The sequence below is a fragment of the Mchenga conophoros genome, linkage group LG23 (assembly GCF_057382185.1).
Source record: "Mchenga conophoros isolate Kocher_MC1m ecotype Shallow Benthic linkage group LG23, M_conophoros_male_GT1.1, whole genome shotgun sequence".
NCBI classification, from domain to species: Eukaryota; Metazoa; Chordata; class Actinopteri; order Cichliformes; family Cichlidae; genus Mchenga; species Mchenga conophoros.
In genome coordinates this window covers 3749744-3769980 of record NC_140547.1, presented here as the reverse complement: position 1 = coordinate 3769980, position 20237 = coordinate 3749744, and the positions used below count along the sequence as shown (strand labels likewise).

General features: G+C 42.2%; 1 protein-coding gene across 1 annotated transcript; it reads left to right on the top strand.

Moving 5' to 3' along the window:
* The first annotated feature begins 141 nt into the window (after positions 1-141).
* Positions 142-2524, top strand: foxd2 (forkhead box D2). Its single transcript, XM_085264400.1, has one exon. It carries the CDS (start codon positions 619-621, stop codon positions 1720-1722), a length of 1104 nt encoding a protein of 367 aa, XP_085120526.1. The 5' UTR covers positions 142-618; the 3' UTR covers positions 1723-2524.
* Positions 2525-20237: the final 17713 nt, after the last annotated feature.

Genomic DNA, 20237 nt, shown 5'->3' with positions numbered 1-20237 from the left:
CATTTTAACATATGATATAATATTCAAGAGCAAATGCAAATATTGTTTTTTGCTGGATAATTTCGTCCAGTTCCTGGTAACAGTGACTCAAAGACCACGTGATCAGCGTGGCCCTATAAATACCTTTTGAGCACTAAGGAGGATAGTGTGACAGTCTGGCTGGATACCTACCCAATCTTGTGCGTAAAAGCTTTTTTGAAAAGACATTTGGATGCCCCGAAGTAGGTTTTTGAACAATAAGAATAAGCTTGAAGTGATCACAGACGGAAACCATCGTGTCTGAGGAAAACACGACTTCTTATCGGTGCAAGATCGTTGATCTTTGACTCTATTTTTTTACGCGTGACTCCCAGAAGTTTTCTCGATGAGAGCGTCGCACGGCCCCGCTTGACCAGACTCGGACTCCGAGGACACGCCAAATCCACAGGTCAAAGAGTTATTTGTCTTTTTCAATTTTAGCCATGTGTGATTTCGGTAGTTGGAGATAAAGCTGCAATAAAACCCTTGTGTGGTTGTAAGGCAGAGAAGGGTGTGTGCGCGCTCTCGCTCTGTAGCCTCACCGGACGAGAGCAGGAGGAAATCTGGGAGAGAGGAGGAAGACAAGCGGCAACTCCAAGGATGACTTTAGGGACGGATATGTCCGACAGCTCTGCATTGTCCGAGGATGTGGACATCGATGTGGTTGGTGGTGACATATCGGTTGGAAAAGACGGAAAGTACATCCACCATGACTTCAACTTCGACAATGACTCGGACGATAATTACTCCCAGAACACGGCCGAGAGGGTTGCCTCTCCAGGGCTCAGCAGCTCTGACTGCCCGTCAGATCAGGTCGGGTCCAATGCAGAGACCGGGACTGCGATTGGGGACAAACCCAGAAAAAGTGCACTTGTGAAACCACCGTACTCTTACATCGCTCTGATCACCATGGCCATCCTGCAGAGCCCCAAGAAACGTCTCACTCTGAGTGAGATCTGCGAGTTTATTAGCAATAGATTTCCCTATTACCGGGAAAAATTCCCTGCGTGGCAAAACTCCATTCGTCACAACCTTTCCCTTAACGACTGCTTTGTGAAAATCCCACGGGAGCCCGGCAACCCCGGGAAGGGCAACTACTGGACTCTCGACCCGGATTCCGCAGACATGTTCGACAACGGGAGCTTCTTGCGCAGGCGGAAGCGCTTCAAGAGGCACCAAAATAATGATATCCTCAGGGACTCCGGTGGCTTTCTACCAGGATTTGGATATGCGCCGTATGGATACAACTATGGACTTCAGCTGCAGAACTTCCACGCAGCCCACAACCCTTACCACCCACACCACACAGGTGGTTCCTTCCCGTTCCCTAACGCCCCCTGCACCTTGCCCTCATCAGCCTCCATATTCCCCGCGCCGCATCATCTGCCCTCCCTTTTAGGGACCGATTTAAGAAAGCCTTTTTATCCTCAGCTAAGCCCCTCTCTGCCACCCCTCAAGACGGACTCCAGCGCCCCGAGTCGACCTTCGTTCTCCATTGATAATATCATTGGTGCAGCCAACTCCACCGCTTCTTCCTACAGCGCACAGCCGGGAAGCCAGGCTCAGATTCTGGCCATGCTGACCCCAGCACTGGCCTCTGCCTCAAGTCATTTGAACTTAGCACAGGAGAGCATATTACAACCTGGGCCGCAGAGTCAAACTTTTTCCAGTAAAACACCGAATATGAACACTTGCCCTTTTTAAGAAATAGGAGAAAAAGAAAAGACTGCCAGAATGCCCTCTGAATATTTTTCATGAAAAAAAATCAATTGTGGCGTCGTCCTCTGTGAAGGTAGGGTAAACATTCTTCGGGAAGTAAGAATGTTTCTTGTTCTCCCAGTTTCTTAACAGTGTACGAGGAGAGACAGGTTTATTTATAGGGTGTAAATATGTGTATAATATTGAGAGACAAAAGCAAGAGAAACTCGGAGAGGGAGCTTTTTAAATAATGCTGGCCTGCAGTGTGGCGTGTGGCCTTCAATTGTCAGTGGAGGGGAAAAAAGGAGTCTGTTATTTTAACATAAGTTAAATTTGTCCTAAGTGGTTACGGGGGATTATTTTTGATTTTTTTTTCCAAAATACAATTGAGAATTTTATTCTGATTTATATTGTTTTTTATTTTGTGTCTATAGAAAAAGTGGCACTGTTGTTGAGATATGCTGACAAGAGACTGTAAACTCAGGTTTTTACTTAGAAAGCACACGGAGACAAAGGGGTGTTTCTGAAATTTAAAAAAATAACACTACAATTTTTCCACTATCACTCCCCCTGAATCTTCTCTACATGGTAAATTTGTGACAATATCATTTCATGTTGTCAGTGGACCCTTAGGCTATGTGACTTTTGGTATTAAAGAGCGTATTACCTCTCTCAACCTTTTAATTGTTCGTTCCTACCTATTCGCAATTTAATCTGTGAAGCATACAGTATGTCATGTGTTGCCAATAGAAAAACACCTAAATGTTCATAGGTCATTTTTGTTGTAATGACAAGAATAATAAATGTTTGTGACTTAAAGAAATGTTTTTTTTTATTGCATGGGAAGATGACCTTCAAGCAGACTCGACGCCATAGACTGAACAATAACGAATTGCATTCATGTTATATTTGCAACAATTTTTTAAACTGAAAACTAAATGTCGTAGATTTCATTGCATTTAAGCTACTTTTATTTATTTATTTATAATGACACTTACAGTCCATATCCTGCCCACCTGAATAACCCACAGTTTTAACGATGTATCAGTCGTTCAATTCCTAAATGTGACTAATTCAGGTGTTGATTTGACCAATTAAACCAATTTGGCGTCCTGGGCATGCAGTCCGCTAAATTAAGACTAATTTAAGCTGTGAGAAACGAAACCCACAAAATTCGGTTTTAAATGTTTCAAACACGGCTCGACGTTTATAACACTCAGGAATATCACGCAACAGTGGGCATGCATTCCCCTTGTGTGGCTCTTGCTCGCTTGTAAAGGACCATTTTCTAGCGAGTTACAAAGGCTTTAAATGAATGGGAACATTAGCGGGCCTCGGCGGTCTGTAATTGAAAGTGAACAAGGATATACCCACGGTCTTTTGGGCTTTCGTTGCTAATTTGTAGCAGCATTTTTCACCAGGCTCCTAATCCACCATAATGCGGCTTTTTGGCCGTTTGTTGATGTTGTCAGTGTGGACCCCTGGCCCAGGGGAGTGAATGTGCGCACAGCGAGCGGTCCCCTGTGAGACCAGCCACATGCATTTGGACCCTGAAAAGCAATCTTCTCAAAAGGCCCTCGGTTTGCTCGGCTTTCATGTCATCTGTGTTGTCTCGGGATACGTTCAAAAGAAACAGTGGGACAAGTCCGGCTACAGAAAACAGGCCTATTGGTCTTTTTCAGAGTTGTTGGAGCACATGTTTCCAGACAGAAGCTGGTGTAAAGCCTCTTTTATTTACCAGATCTGTGCGCAAATGGTTAAATTAGTTTGTGGGTGTTTTGACAGATGATTATTAAGGATGAAGGGTGGGAGGGCTGACTCCTGTGTTTTCCCCTCAGCACAGCTCACTGAAAGTCTTTGAAACGAAAACCAACACATGACTACTTTCTTTACTCAGAAGCAGCCTTTATTTCATTTCTATTTCTTCTCCTCTCCTTGTTAGCTAAAATTGGACAACTAATAAAAGTCGCATACAGCTTTTGGGAAATCATTATGATTAGCGCCTCTCCCGGTATATCCACAGTGTTAATTGATATCCTCTATGTATAATTTGCAGAGTAAATGAGGTGGAAAAAACATTAGCGCACTATTGAGAGTTTTCTCCGCACGCCCACGCTGATAGGGAGTCATTATGCGCCGCATCAGACCATTAAAATCCACATCAAGCGTGTGCAGAGGTGGTTAAACGGTTAAATAACGACAGGAACGAAAACGAAGCCAATAAAAATCGCGAGACTTTTAATGCAAGCTACAGATCCGCCACGGGGAGGTTCATGCAGAGGGAAAGAGCTTTGAAAACGGACCATTTGAGACTGAACTAATTTGTATGGATTTTCAGCTCGAATGCGCACTGACCATCCAAGCTCCATCTCTGCTGTAAGATTAAAGGCTTGTGACCAGAATAGAAGTGGAACTTGCTCTTCCTCAAACCACTGCGAGCAACGAGCACAAACACAAAGATATCAGGGGCGCATCTTTAAAAACACTCTTTAATTTGTCATGCAAGTCCCACGCAGCATGTAATCACTGCATGCACACTGATAGCTTAATGCTTCATAAAGTTCTTTGGCGCTGTTGTCACTCCGAGACCACCCGTGCTTTCAGCACCAGACTGCGACTTGATCCCGACACCACAACGACATTCGTCATTTTCGTGACGTTTTCCCTCAAACGAAATAACTGAGTGCTATGTGAAGTGACAGCCAAATGACTCAACAGTCACCATAAACACATTTTAGTTTTCGGGGCAATTCCAGTCTCTTTCTAACCGCTTCCATATGCCCCTGCTTGGGCGTATAAGCAGCCTTAAACCCGCTAAAATTTATTTATAGGCTTTAGATGTCAACATACATTTAGAACTATTTTCATTTCATTCTAAATATTTGTTCCCTTTAGGCTCTTCAAGTCCTCGGGAAAAATAAAGAGCTAGGTCATATAGTAATAATAATAATAATAATAATAATAATAATAATAATAATAATAATAATAATAATAATAACAATAAATTATATGGTAACCAGGATTATGATGATGATGATAATGATGATTATTATTAATGTTTTTCAGTACACACTATATGACCCCAGAGGATTAAATAAAATCGTTTTACTTAAATATCTCACAGCCCTGCCAATAACGTCATGCCCCCGATCGATGCATCGTTCACCGCTGCATCTTGAAGGACGTAAGAACAGAGTGCGCTGACAGTACAAGGACACCATGAGTGTGTGTGTGATTTTTCTGCGGGATGTGTGGCTGCGTACGATAATCAAGGTCAAGTTCCTGATTTCGGGGTGTTAAGAGAATAGTCACGTTTACTCATATATAATATAATATAATATAATATAATATAATATAATATAATATAATATAATATAATATAATATAATATAATATAATATAATATAATATAATATAATATAATATAAAGAAGCCAATATGTAGGATGAGAATACCCGCCTCCTGTAGCCTTAAAGGCACAAAAGCTGGCTTCCTATTTTAAAAGATTCATCTATAAGCTTTAAAATCCGTCAACTTTGTTCTATGATACAAACAGATTCCTCTGATGAGAGAAATCAGATTCCTCCTTAACCTCCGCTGGTTATGCTCCTACAGGCCTGCCTGGATACATAATTATAAAACCTGCTGCTGCACAGTTGGGATAACTCTGGAGTGTGCTAATAATAAAAACAAACCATTCTCGTTATACTGGTGGGGACATTCTGGACACACACACATAGACAGAGACACTCCACGTTGTTTCCCCTCGACTTGTGAAAGCACTGGTGAGGCTTCCTTCCTTCATTTTTATGCACTTTCCCCCCAGATACTTTCACTTGTATACATGACCATTTCTTGTCCCATAGAGATCACCCTCTCCACGTCCCTTGTGTTTTTATGTGCGTGCAGGCGAGCCTCCCTTTCTCGCCCCCGCACAGGAATGTTGGCTCGGTCCGCGGCTCCCCGGCCTGGAGGAGAGGCGATCCGCGGCCCTATATCTGCACCGCCGCAATAAATCACAGCCTCCCCTCGCTGCACCCAGCCTCCCTCCAGCCTCCGTGTTTTTGCAACAGACAGAGGAATCCTTCGCTTAATTAATTTAGAATGTGTAAACAAAGCGAGGACAGTGAACTCCCCATCATCTCTGGAAACACAATATTAACTTTGGAAGATCTTCGCCCTGCCGACTCGACAGACTAAAAGAACACCTGCTGCAGAAAATAAAGACGATGGCCTGCCTGGTCTATGCACACACACGCTTTATCGGGGCAGGGGTATTAATGACTGAAGATAGTATTACTGCGCAAGGATCACCAGAATATGATATCAGGTAAGGCTACTGCACCCGTCATTCTAGCCTGTTTAAGAAGAGTGGGGATCGTATAAAGTCTGGTTCGTGTTTACTGGATTTAAAAAAAAGTTTTTTTTATTGGTCATTTTTAATTTGTCATATTTTACGATCCACGTGGATAAAATAAAGCTTTGGGAAGTGCCCGTGACTAATAAATGTGTCGCCTGTGCGCAAATTGGTATACATTCTTTTAATGGCCACATACGTGGACTTAGGGGTACATCTGCTTTGCACGCCACTGAAGGCCTGCGCGTACGCGATCCCGTGACTGTTCACACATCTGTCTCTGGAAGCAGTTTAAAGAAATGGCACAATGCGCAACACATAGTTGCGCATATCAGCAAAATTTAGAAAAACAAAAACACTACAGTGACAGATCATGTAGCACACGGAGAGCACTTATAGGAGAAAATACAGTTTGTTTTCTACATAAACAATGTCTAAGTTATTTTAAAGTTTCTGTTTTTTTTATTTTAGCTGTTTGTATTCGTGTATTGGTTCCGTTTTTAATTGAATTTAGGCTCTTATTCTATCACACAAGTAGGGATTTCTGAAAAATGATTGGTGAGCGACAGTTTTTGGGACCTGAGCACTTGATCCTCATCCTCAGGTTGAAGTGTCATGTGAGTGTGTCGTATCCTCCCTTAGAATAATCCCCCCAGAACTATTGATCTGAAAGCATTGCACACTCACTTTCGATGCATTTAGGGCTACATCGAAAAGGGACCTAACGAGTGCCTTGTAAGGCCCTCAGGTAGTCCTCGGACCTTATGTTTGGCACTCGGTTTCTCCTCCAGCAGTCCGTCTCCCCGGTTTGGCTTAGCCGCACTAACGGAAAGGCGACAGTGCAACACTTTTCTCTATCGCTTTGACAGAGAGGCGCAGCTGCTGCCCGTCGCTCTTGCACACTGAGCGGTGTCACTGCGGGCGCTTTTACTGGCTTCTTCCAGTTGACCTTTGATGCCAGCGCGTTAGACTCACAGCAAGGATCTACTGCGATTAATGGCTGCGACCCACTTATCAAAGCCTATAATTATTGATTTAGGATATATTCTCCGAGCAGATAAAGCGTTTAATTTAACCCCCATAGAACAAACAGCGGGAAAAAGCATTATGTTGCTATTGTTTTAATTAAATCGGGTTGTTGACAAAAGTGTGGATGTTAAACCTTCAGATTTGCCCTTTCGTGTATTTAATATGAATTAAACCGTTATTATCAGCGAGCCACTTATAACAAACATTCATATTTAAATACACAAATCTTTCTTCTAATGAAGGAACTGATCCCAGTTCTTTTAAGCGAGGACAAATTATGCACACGTGTACTCCCGCCAGTCTACTGTAGGCCAGCTTCAGCGTGTTTGGTTGTTAATTGATCACAGGGCTGGTGGGTTTCAAGAGCATAATGATTATACTTCAAACTTGGTTGCAAGTGTATTTCTCACCAAAATGTGAACACGAACTTTTTGTTTAATCTGACGTCTATTTTTATTTTCCAGCGTGAATGTGTGTTTTCAAAAGTCGTCGAAAACCTCGTGATAAAATTCAAGTTTACTATCCAGAGTGAAATGCGATCACGCTGAGGTCGTGGGGCCAAACTTTTTAAGACTAATGTTTATATAGAGAAGTGAGCGCTGTCTATGGGACTCCCCGTCCTCCCAGAATGCTGCACTAATGTCTTTACCAGGCCCGACTGGACCACCAGCAAGAGCGCATGCAGCTCTGTGCAGTCTGTAGCCTCTTGTGGCCTTTTCAAACACGACCACATTCAGCACAAGATACCGTGCAAGCACGTCCCCCTGGCCCAACATTAGGCTTCATTTTAGCAGGTTTGCTGTCTTTTAAACTCGTAACGTGTACTACTGCAAGCAGCAAAGATAATCCTTTCCACTGAGTCTTAAGCTCCTATTTATTTTTTTAATCTAACAATAATATTGAATCGGATTTTTTAAGCTGTTTTAGACTACCAATCTTTTAAAATCTCCCTTCTAATAAAAATATCGAGGAGGGATTCAGAAGCCTTCCTTGTTCGGTTTGCTCAACAAGCGAAACGAAACGTTGCCGTTTCCGACTCACTGGAAGAAGAAAGAAGTTTGATCACGAAGTGTAAAAACGGACATACTTGCAGCACATTTTCCCCAGCGCTTGGAGAGCAGCAGCAGCAGCAGCAACAGCAGCGTGTTTTCTTACAGTTTGTAAAATTGAATTAGATATGGTGGGGAATCTGACCTCTCTCCAGACCGGCATACTTTTCACCCCTCAGGTTTTAGTGCTCCGTGGGTATTTTTGTTTTCTCAGCTGGACCTGCTATCAGACATTGTGTCCACGCTGTCCATTTATTTCTATCTTTACAATCTCTCTGTGCTGACCCACCAGAACACCCCACCACCCCCACTACCTCCCCAACACCCTAAGGTCCCCCAACACCTAACTTTCTCCTCCTCGGAACAGCTCACAGTCAGCCACCAGCGTTGATCTGAGAAGCAGACTTGACAAGGATAAGGCACACAGGGAGCCCTGCAGCCCATGAGCATGCGCATTGTGCACACATTTCACCCAGCGGAAAGCGCTTGTATACACAGAGGAAATCACATGTGGACAGGAACGACTGTCAAATGACACTGTTAATCACATGGGCCACTTTTTTTTTCCTGGATAGACTTGCTCTAATGGACAGGGGCTGTTTTCTTTTTTATAAAATTCAATTTCTGTGCAAAATATGCTCTGTGACTTAATTTGAGTCCATGCTTAATAAAAGGGACTGTTTTTAAAAACTTTATGGTTAGGATTTGTGTGGTTCATTTTAAATTTAAAGTGGTTGGCCAAGTCTAAAGGCCAGGTGAGGGTGCTTTCGAAAAGAAAAGTTTTTATTTATTTATCAATCTCATAAGTCATCAATATGTCTATGCCTGCAGCTGCTCAAGGGAAAACGTTTATAAACAGATAGGTAGATATATCGATCTGTTTGCTATATGTTTATGTATGATTGAAAAATAATATATATATATAGGTGGTTATTGTTAGTGTTTGTGCCTGAAGAGTTTTGCTGTGGATACAGTTTCTATGTGAGTTATTGGCTGAAAGTGCTGTACAATTGCACACAATATAGGCCCATATGATTCTTCAGCACATAAGAGCCCTGAGGAGCCACAACATCAGTTATAGAGTCAGCAGCAACATAGCCTGCGAGCAGCCACTTCAGTGGAGAGGCAGAGTGTACAGTAAGAATTACAAGACTGAAAGACGTGGATAAAGAGAGATTAAAAAAAAAAAAAACCATGGTTACAACATTGTGCTTAAACAGTTAAATTATTTTGTCCCATCTGGTAGAGCTGAGGTTTTTTATTTGCAAAAAGAAACAACGCAGGAGGATCCCATTGTCTGATTTGCAGGGAGTTTAGGGCTTTATTGAAGACACAATAAGTTAAAACAAGAAAATACTGCATAAATATGCATACATGGACTCATGTTTCTTCTTATTAAATGATAAGTAAAGTAAAGCCAGCGTATCTGTGGTTTTATATTGGTTTGAAATGTCATTTTTAGCGGTATAGTTCATCTATGCATGCAGGTAGACAAAAAAACAACACAGTATGAGACTAACAAAGGTATGACTGTACAAAATCCATCTTTAAACACCACAAACATGTTGACTCAACACACACATCACACACCTCATTTATGAAAATCGTCCCTGAAAAGCATCAAAGAGTGCAACGCCTTTGTTTAGATTTTTTCCCCTCTTTTTCATGTTATTAATCTGAGTCGGTTCATAAAAAAAAAAGAAATAATGTGATAAAGACACTGTGGTTCATTTCAAGACCATGTACGTGTTCTTTGTACTGAGGCTGGAATGCTGAAATCCAATTAGGCCTGATGTATCATAAATGGAGTGTATTTTAACATCTGTGAGTTCATCTCTGTGTGTGTGTGTCTGTGTGTGATTGCAATGGAGTTCACAGAAAACCCAGGTTCAAAGGCGAGCCAAATGAAAAGGCCAAAGATGATAGGGCTACTCTGAGGCCCCATCCAGAGGAGAAATGTCACACATAAAGAAGGGAAAGCAGAGCAGAGAAACAACAGAGAGAGAGGCTGATGCAGGGGTGAAGTAGCTTGAGATTGCACTCTAAGTAGAGGTAAAGGGGCATCTGATCACATGTGTGCTCGTACGTGCGTGTATCGATGTGTGCGTGTGTTTGTGTGCATTTGGATGGGGGAGGTTAATGTTGTTCATGACTAGTAGAGTCATTTCACAGGGCTAGAGGCGCGGCTGTATGATGGATTGGAAGCTGAAGGGGCGAGCAGATGGGTAAGTAGAGAAAGTGAGGTTAAGTGGCAGTTAGATGTTGCAGATCTAAGTAGATCAAGAGTGGGGGAGTGGGAGTTTGTATGTGTGTGAGAGAGAAAGGGAGCAAAAGCGTTAGAGCAAAAGAGTTAGAAAGACCCCTACTCACAAGCTATATTTCAAAAAGTGCCACCAAGACATAATCGTACTCGGAATGCTGCATTTTTGACAGATTTCGCTATTTATCTATTCGGCATAGGAACACGACGGTGGAGTCACTCTGTCTTTCCTCCTGTTTCTCCATGATGTGTTCCCGCAGTGAGAAACAGCTTGAAGTTCATTAATTTCTAAGTGGAACTGAGTGACAAAAGTGTGGGTAATTAGCAGAAATTTTCCTGTTCAATGGTCATCTGCAGTCGTAAAAATGAAAAGTCTGGTTAGTGTGTTAGAGTCTGTTTGATGACTAATGTGGCTTCAAAAAATGAAATTCAAAGGTTTCCAGTTGCCTTTCGTTTTCAGATTATTTGGGTTTATTGGATCACTGGAAGTTTTGAAGACATTTATTTGGTAAATGTGGTCTCATCTGCAAAACAAGCAAACAAATAAACAAAAAAAATCAAATGTAAGCCTTATGAAGTTTGACAAAATGAAAATTAACATATTAACTGGACACAATGTGTGGATCATAATTCATAAAAACAAACAAACTTTAAAATTCCCGTTGTTTTCTAATGCAAATGTTAACTTCAAGCATAAATTGAGATGAAAGGTTGAAATAATGAATCTTTTTCTATTAAAGTAAAAACCTCCACTGAAATTTGTCCTCAAGAAAGGCTATTAACTATGAAACTGGGGTGGGGATCTTCCCCCAGTAGCCCACTCTCTTTTTAAGGCAGCTGGTTCTCAAACTGTGAAGTGAGCCACTGTAAGTGGCACACATGTTGACTCTTTTATTTGAAATTTGGGCCATGTTTAATATGAGCATCTACAATTGTAACAGCATATATATGAGAGAAAAAAAAGGCATAATAGGTCCCCTATGAGAAATTTTACTCAAATACCACAAATGTCAAGTTCTTGGTAGGAAAAAAATGGGATCATCAGCATTACTGGGTTTTACTATATGGGAACCTTGAATGTCTGCAAAAATTCATGGCAGCTGTGGGTGGATTATTCAGTCCGGACTGAAGTGCTGGACTGACTGAGAGACCTACATTGCAACCCTAGAGCAATCATGCAGTTTTACAGCATGATATGGAGGCAGGTAGCAGGCAGTGACTGCGCTGAGAGAAGTTTAGACTGCATTAGCAGAGAGAGGCAGGACACGCAGTCAGGCACCAATAAGATCTGGAGAGGAGGGAAATGAGTTGTTGGTGTTCCCGCCTGTTTGTCTTTCACCATATTGTGGCTGGTTGGGGCAGGCTGTCTGGGTGGCAGGTCAGTCACAGGCCTGTTAGTGTGCTGTCACAGACAATTGTGGCAGCGTGGGATTGATGAGGACTTGCAACAGGAAGGCTGCTGGAAACTACAACAGGAAGAAGAACAGATGAGAAGTAGAAGGCGAGGAGGAAGAGAGATGGAGATGTGATGACAAATTAAATAGACAGATTGATAACATGACCCATCCAGATAACTGAAGTGCTTATCAAAAGGTTAGGGATTCATGTCTGTAGGTGGGAATGTCAGCAAATCTCTTAAAATTAAACTCCTACTGGTCTCTTGGGCTAAGGATCTCTCCTGCTCCCTCACCTTCTATTCTTACATTTACCCCTTCAGGATCTGGTCTGGATTGAATATCAATGAGAAAAGTTTTAAATGTCAAAAAAGTAAATAATTTATTGGAGTTGTGACTGATTAACCACATAAAATCATTGGTAAACTAATATTAATTTTCTGACAAACTTTACCCAGGGAAAATCTTGGCACCCTTTCAGGGTTTGAATTGTTCTTCCACAGTAAATACATATAATGCTTTGGGTGTCCCTCTGTCCATTAAACCAGTCCCACCTGTTGCTCGCAAAAGGTTAAAAAGAAACAATATTTGCAAAGTCTGGTCTTAACCTCTTTTTCATCCGAATCTGCTCTCCCTTTCTTAACTCCTTTCCAATTATCGTAATCCTTCCATCCACTCTGCAGTATTTCTTTTTTTTTTTCCTTCACCGACAGCTGCTAAAGGACGTAACGGCTGATGTACGAAGGGTAATGGTCCTCTTCTTCCTCTTTGCACCCCTGCTTTCCTCTCCTCTTGGTTTGCTTGGTGGCGCTCCCTCCCCTAATTCAATTCTACATGCTTTTCTTGGCCCGACCAGCTCCCATCCTCATTCAACAATTTTCCCCTCTGCCTGTTGCATTTCTTCTTTGACTTCTTCCTTTAAACTCATACCCCCCCCCCCCACACACACACTCTTCTTTAACTTCCAGCAATCCCTTTCTCTTTTCCTCTCCAGCTTTCTGTCTCCTTGTTCCCAGTTGCTGTGCTTTTAGTGCTGGCTCTGATATGCAACTTCTGGCTTTTCCCTATCTCTCTCTCTTTCTCTGGGCCGTCTGCTTCACTCAGACAGAGCAGCACTGGGGCTGAGAGGGGTCACGCCTGGGTGAGGGATATCACTTCACACCTATCTCTTTCTATCCCTTCCCTATTCCCCTTTCCTCCTTTCCCAACCCTTCTCTATATTTTCTTTCTCTCCCTTTGCAGTGTCCCTTTCTTTCCTCTTGACATCCTTCCTTATCCTCTTTCTCCTCTTTTCTTCCTCAGTTTCCCCCTCATCCTCCTGACATAATGGATTTAGTGAATATTTCCAGAAGCACATCAAGTTAAAATACTCTTTTTGTTTCACTTTAACTGGCTTGCATTCTGAAATAAACGCCTTATTTTTTTTCCTGATTTCACTTCTCCCAGGTGCTGCATACTGTACGTATTCAGGAAATTTTAAAGGTACACACATGTGCATATCTTCTTTGTTCCAGCAGAGGAATGCTTTGGGGAAAAGACTGTGAATGAAAGTGTGTATAAGAGTGATGATGAATGGCTGTATATGTGTGAAGCAGATGCTGCTGAAGGGCTGTGTACACAGATGCCAACACAGAACGCAGAGAGATGCAGAATGAGAGAACCACAAACAGAGCGATGAGGAGGAAAGTGACAAAAGGCAGAAGATCACGACTGGAAGAGAAAAAAAGATAAACTGGTTAGTGTGCGTTCTTTTGGGGGGCAACTTAGGGGATCATCTTCCCCCCCTTGGCCCCTCCCTGGCCCCAGCCAGAAGCCTCCAGGGGTCCCTTGGTTCCTGAGGAAAAACATCTCGGCCCCCATCACCCCTGAACCCGGTGCTGGGCTGTTTACCTTGGCCTGGCTGCCTGACAGCTTTACTGATGTTACATACAGGCACACAGGGACCCCGAGTCAGAGAGGGAGCAGGAACACAAGGAGAGAGGAGGAGGAAGAGAGCGGGATAGATGAGGAATGGAGAAGTGAGGCAGACGAGTGATGAGGACAGAGGGTGCAGGGGAGTAAACATAGGCATGGAATAAGGTGAACAGAGTAGAGGACTAGAGAAGGTGAGGGAGCAAGAGGCGCGAGAGGAGAGCAAGAGTGTTAGCTTACTCTGATCTTAATCACCACAATCAGATCCATTTGTGGTGATCTCCAGAGGAGAGCGCTGTTCAGAGGGCAACTAAGTGCACACTGAGTACACACAGTGAAGAAATATTGCCGGAAAAAAAAGTCTGCACTAAAAACACAGGCATTAATTTTCATCAGCTTTCTAAGTTGATCCCTGTGTATATAAAGCAATATTTTGTTTTTAGGGTGATTGCTCACAGTAGTATGTGAGATTTAAAAAGCAAATGTGAAATGGAGACTCAATATTTTGACAGGAGCTAACGTTACGCATTACACTGCGTCGTAGAAATGTATAGGCACTTTCCAGACCTTTCGCAGGGAGAGAATGCCGCATGGAGGGGCCCTCCTTACATAAATGTTGACCTAAGTATAGCATATCTACTTTAAAGAAATAAACAACATCATTTGGAAACAAAGCTGTGCATCATGGAAACGCCTTTAATAACAGAACAAAAGCACACTGCAGTTAAGAACGATGGAGCCCGTTCAGAGGAAATTCAGTAGAAATGACTCAGATGGCCAATTTTTTTCCACAAGTCACGGAAAGCACAAAACAAAGGATGGACGCTGCTTTTAGCAGTGATCTGAATTTGCATTCCTTCTTTGCTGCTTTCCAGCAAACTTCTCCTCATGCCTGGCAGTTTATCTACGCAGGCGTTTGTTTGTCCATTTCTGAACCACAATGCTGGGCTGGGCTGGACCACAGGGGTTTCTGCAATGGGGTGGGAGGTCTGTGTTTTGTAGCTCAGAGCTCTAAGCCTTGTTTGTCTGTACCGAGCAGCTGCACAAGCTGTAATAATACAAACAGGCCTTTGAACAGGCTGCTGTGTTGTGCCGCTCTGGCTTGGGTTACATCGCACACACTTGCTCTCTGCGAAACACACGCATACGCACTCATGACGGCCAGACTGGCAACAGCACATACTTTTAAATTCATGCCAAAAACACATGTTCACACGCTTATTAATACCAGTCGGTGTGCAGGCATGCATGAGCACGCAAACAACTGTGCACTCTTAATCGTTTATCACAACCAACTGAACTCACTCATCCCTGCCTGTCGAACTTTGATTGATCATCTTAAACTCTGCCATCACTCTGCCTGACGGCCTGTTTGTCCGTCTCCTCTGCTTGTTTGTTTGTTTGTGTGGACAGGCGGGTGGCTTGCTTGCTGTTTGTTTATGGCCGATCATTTGTCACAATAAATCATTAGGGAGGGACGCACACACATGCGCTTTTGAGCCCCCTGGATCGCTTCCCCAGACTCTCTCTCAAACTGATTTAGGCTTACACAAACACTTCAGACTCATTGCGCTGTCAGCCTCACACACTGGAAGCGGCGGCTTCCTCACAGAGGGAGAGAAAAAGGGGGACATAGCTGCGGTCCATCACACTTCACTGCACTGACGGATGACTTCCCCTGTCATTATGTAATGAAGTTCAGAGGTTCACCTACAAACTGGCCTCTGTGGCCCAACAGGATATGAGAGGACAGGGAATTGTTCTGTAGGTTGCTCGGTCTCTCCTCTGGTGCCCTACATCGCTACCAGTTGGTGATAAATGGGAAGGAAAACATGTCCGTATCCATGTGTACAATACGTCAGTGCAAATTTAATTTCAAGTCCAAAACCACTGACGCTAAAAGATAACACAGGCCCATATATAACAGCTTTCTGGTTTGGACTACTGGTATATCACAGTGGAAGCACACATGTAATAACATTTTTCATATGTTTGACCTGAGTGAGCATTTGACCTAAGGCCTAAGTGGTGCATTTGATACAGTGGATTATGGTATCCTAATCTCTAGACTGGAGAGCTGTGTGGGCCTTAAAGCGGCTGCTCTCCAATGTTTTAGATCTTCCTTAACAGGCAGAAGGTTTTCGATCAGTTTAGGTGGCTTTTCGCTAACACCTGCTCCCCTCTCAGTCTGGGGTCCCCCAAGGACCAGTTCTTGTTCCTGTTCTTCTCATTCTACATGCTCCCATTAGGTTCAATTTTCCAGAAAAATTGGAATTTCATTTCAGTGTTATGCCAGTGATTCACAAAATTTTCTTCCACAACCCCTTTGAAAATCATGCCTGACGGTCTTGCAAACATAAAATCAATGATGGCGCTAAACTTTTTGAAGCTGGCTTCTTCACACTGGCTCCCAGTGCACTTTGGAGTTGATTTTAAGATTTATTGTTTGTTTTTAAGAGTCACTAAATGGGTTAGCATCTCTTTACCTTTCTGATCTTTTAACTATGCCCAGTCCCAAAAGATCATTAAGGTCAACTGACCAGATGCTTCTCATTGTACCAGAAAGCAGATGAAAGAGGAGCGCAGAAGAGATTTAGCCTTTGCTGTAGCTGCACCTACACTTTGGAACAATTTTACCTTAAAATTAGAAGCTCATGGTGTTTTATTGATAATTATGGATTGCATTTATATAGCGCTTTTCTAGGCACCCAAAGCGCTTTACAATACCACTATTCATTCACTCTCACATTCACACAAACCACAGTTGTAGCCACAGCTGCCCTGGGGCAGACTGACAGAAGCGAGGCTGCCATATCGCGCCATCGGCCCCTCTGGCCAACACCAGGAGGCGTTAGGGTGAAGTGTCTTGCCCAAGGACACAACGACCAGGACAGAGAGAGCTGGGGGATCAAACCGGCGACCTTCCGGTTACAGATGAGCTTCCCAACCCCCTGAACCACGGCCGATTATGGTTTAATCCTTTACTTCAGGATTTTGGTGAATGTTTGTTGTTTTTAAATGTGCTCATAAATAAATTGACTTGATGATTGTTGTTAACAAACAATATAATGTCATAATAAATTAAGTCATATTATTAGAATGCTCTTTACATTTATATAATATGACTTGACTAATAAGGTTTACTTTATTTACATTTCAGTCTTAATTTACAGCATGTTAAGTGAATCGAAGGGATTATCAGTTAGTATTAGGCGTGATTATTTTAAAGATTGTATTGCTAATCTGTTTACACGTGTGATTCTTTATCACTTTCCTACTGATTCTTGATCAGTTTTCTTGCTGATTGTTTATCTCTAAGATAGTCTGAATGCAGCCTTAAAAACAGGTAAACCAAGTGTACAAAACCTCCGCTGCTATGAGTTTGCAATGTGCAACTGTCAGAATAACATGCCAGCGATGAGAAAAGCAACTGATACACAATTCCCATTCCTGAATGCCTAGTCAAAATAAAGTACAATTGGATAAAAGCAAAATAACTTTGCAGGACTTTCCTGTGACGGTCCCAGCAAAAGCTGAGGTAGGACGTTTCTGCTTCTTAATTCAGATCAAACTGAGGTTATTGTACTCGGCCCTGAAAATCTTAGAAATATGGTATCTAAGCAGATTCTTACTCTGGATGGCATTACCTTGGCCTCCAGTAATACTGTGAGGAACCTTGGAGTCATTTTTGACCAGGACATGTCCTTCAACGCACATATTAAACAAATATGTAAGACTGCTTTCTTCCATTTGTGCAACATCTCTAAAGTTAGAAATATCCTATCTCAGAGTGACGCTGAAAAACTAGTTCATGCATTTATTACTTCCAGGCTGGACGACTGTAATTCATTATTATCAGGATGTCCTAAAAACTCCCTGAAAAGTCTTCAGTTAATCCAAAATGCTGCAGCAAGAGTCCTGACAGGGACTAGAAAGAGAGCAGATTTCTCCTGTTTTGGCTTCCTGTTAAACCCAGAATTCAAAATCCTGCTCCTCACATACAAGGTCTTAAATAATCAGGCCCCATCTTATCTTAATGACCTTGTAGTACCATATCACCCTATTAGAGCACTTCGTTCTCACACTGCAGGCCTACTTGTTGTTCCTAGAGTATTTAAAAGTAGAATGGGAGGCAGAGCCTTCAGTTTTCAGGCCCCTCTTCTGTGGAACCAGCTTCCAGTTTGGATTCAGGAGACAGACACTATCTCTACTTTTAAGATTAGGCTTCAAACTTTCCTTTTTGCTAAAGCATATAGTTAGGGCTGGACCAGGTGACCCTGAATCCTCCCTTAGTTATGCTGCAATAGATGTAGGCTGCCGGGGATTCCCATGATGCACTGGGTGTTTCCTTTCCAGTCACCTTTCTCACTCACTATGTGTTAACAGACCTCTCTGCACTGAATCATATCTGTTATTAACCTCTGTCTCTCTTCCACAGCATGTCTTTATCCTGTCTTCCTTCTCTCACCCCAACCGGTCGCAGCAGTTGGCCCCGCCCCTCCCTGAGCCTGGTTCTCTTGGAGGTTTCTTCCTGTTAAAAGGGAGTTTTTCCTTCCCACTGTCGCCAAAGTGCTTGCTCATAGGGGGTCATATGATTGTTGGGTTTTTCTCTGTATCTATGAAGCGCCTTGAGGCGACTTTTGTTGTGATTTGGCTCTATATGAATAAAACTGAATTGAATTGAATTGAATTGAATTGGCTATTGAGCGAGAAGACTTCAGCAAGATGTCCATGTAGTGTTCTAAATGGGTATTGCTGGCCACAATGAGCTTAGGCAGCTGTTAGATTAAATGTGATTTAAAAAATATAATTTACCTAAACAATCATTTTCAGCTTTACTATTAATATTAACTATAGTCTTTGCTTTTATCCTAAGGTTGAAGGACACCATGTTTTTCATTTTACTATTCAGGGCAAACAGGCAGCACAATGACAAATAAAGGAGACAAAAGGCAAACCAGTGCCAAGACCAATAAATATTATGTATGTTACCATGCTGCTCATTTGTCTGCCCTTTAATGTGTTTGGCTATTTTTAAGGTAAGCCTATGTTGTGTGGAGATCTGCACTTCTAGGCCTATTTGTATATGAGTGAACTGTTTTGTTCCCTGCCTCATTCTCTCTCACCACTTTTTGTTTTTACATGACATGTTGAGATTTGCTGTTTTGTTTGGTTTGCAACTCCTTAGCCACAGTCTTCATTATATAATGAGGGGGGACGGTATTTGTGGTGGGCAGATGGAGGTCAAATCTGTGTTTGGAACACACATGCATGACTGGTCAGTCAACCACGGTGGGTTATGCAGACTGAAGATTCAGCAAAACAACTGCCATATGTGTTTTGGTGCAGATCATAGCTAGGGAAGCAACTGTAGTAACAAAGACAGATTTAGCCACAGGAACTGGTGCTGGATTAAAAATGAGATACTGACTTGCTATTTAGTATGCTAATGTAGTATTTGAGAAAAGTATGCCAAGTATTTCTGGTGTAATAACAAAGTATGCAAGAACCGGACAGCAGGCCAACATAAATATCTCATAATGCAAGGCCATTGCTTGACGGTGAGAAAGGCAGCTGAGATCTGACATCAGTAACTCTTCAACTTAAGTATTTAAATAAAAAAAAGTTTCTTTTTGTCCCATGTAATATATATTTTTAATGTTTGTCCGTACTTGGCCAATCTCAAACAAGGTCAGGTTACCATGACAGCATGTCTCTAACTGTGAAGCTCATGACTTGCAATCTACAGTGGTGCAGCCAACAAAACACATACTACTGACATTAAAGTATTTTGAACAGTGGTGCATATACTGGATATAGTGCATCTAGTATGTGATCTCAGACACAAAACGGTAGCATTGTGTAGCCTATGAAGAGATCCTAGAAGGTAAAAAAATAAAATGGTTCATATGAAAAAGAAACCTGACATTCAGAAAGACGACAGTCTAAAGAAATAAAAGGCAGGACAGGCATGAAACACTACCGATCGGGAACATGTCTTTGTAATCACTTCAACTACCAGAAGTGGGAGACAAAAGTGATGCAGGTTTGAAAAATTTAGCAACATTTATGATAATTTAGCTAAATTTTCACAAATAAAAACTGCTGAATAAAGAAAGTAATACACAAAAACATGAACTCGACTGGTGGCAAATACAAACTGACTTCAGTTACAATTAGAGGGGTGAGCAGTAGAACAACACGTGGTGTACATAGAGGAAAGTAATGGTTTACCCGAGGGGGAAAACAAAAAACAAACAAATAAATAAAAAAACAAAACAAAAATATTAAACCTGTAAGTGTGATGTTTGGGCCGTGTTTAGTAAGCTATGACCACGTGACCAGATGGGGAGGCGGGGTTAGCCAAAAAAGAAGACAGCTCTTATCATTTCAATTAATTATCGTGAACCCGTTTGGGGTTAGTTTGGTCTCAATGCAATTAAGCCAGCGCTAGTTTGTGTGTGAAGCGAATTACCGAGGATTTTGATTTTAAAGTTACAAGAACCCAGGATGACTGGAAG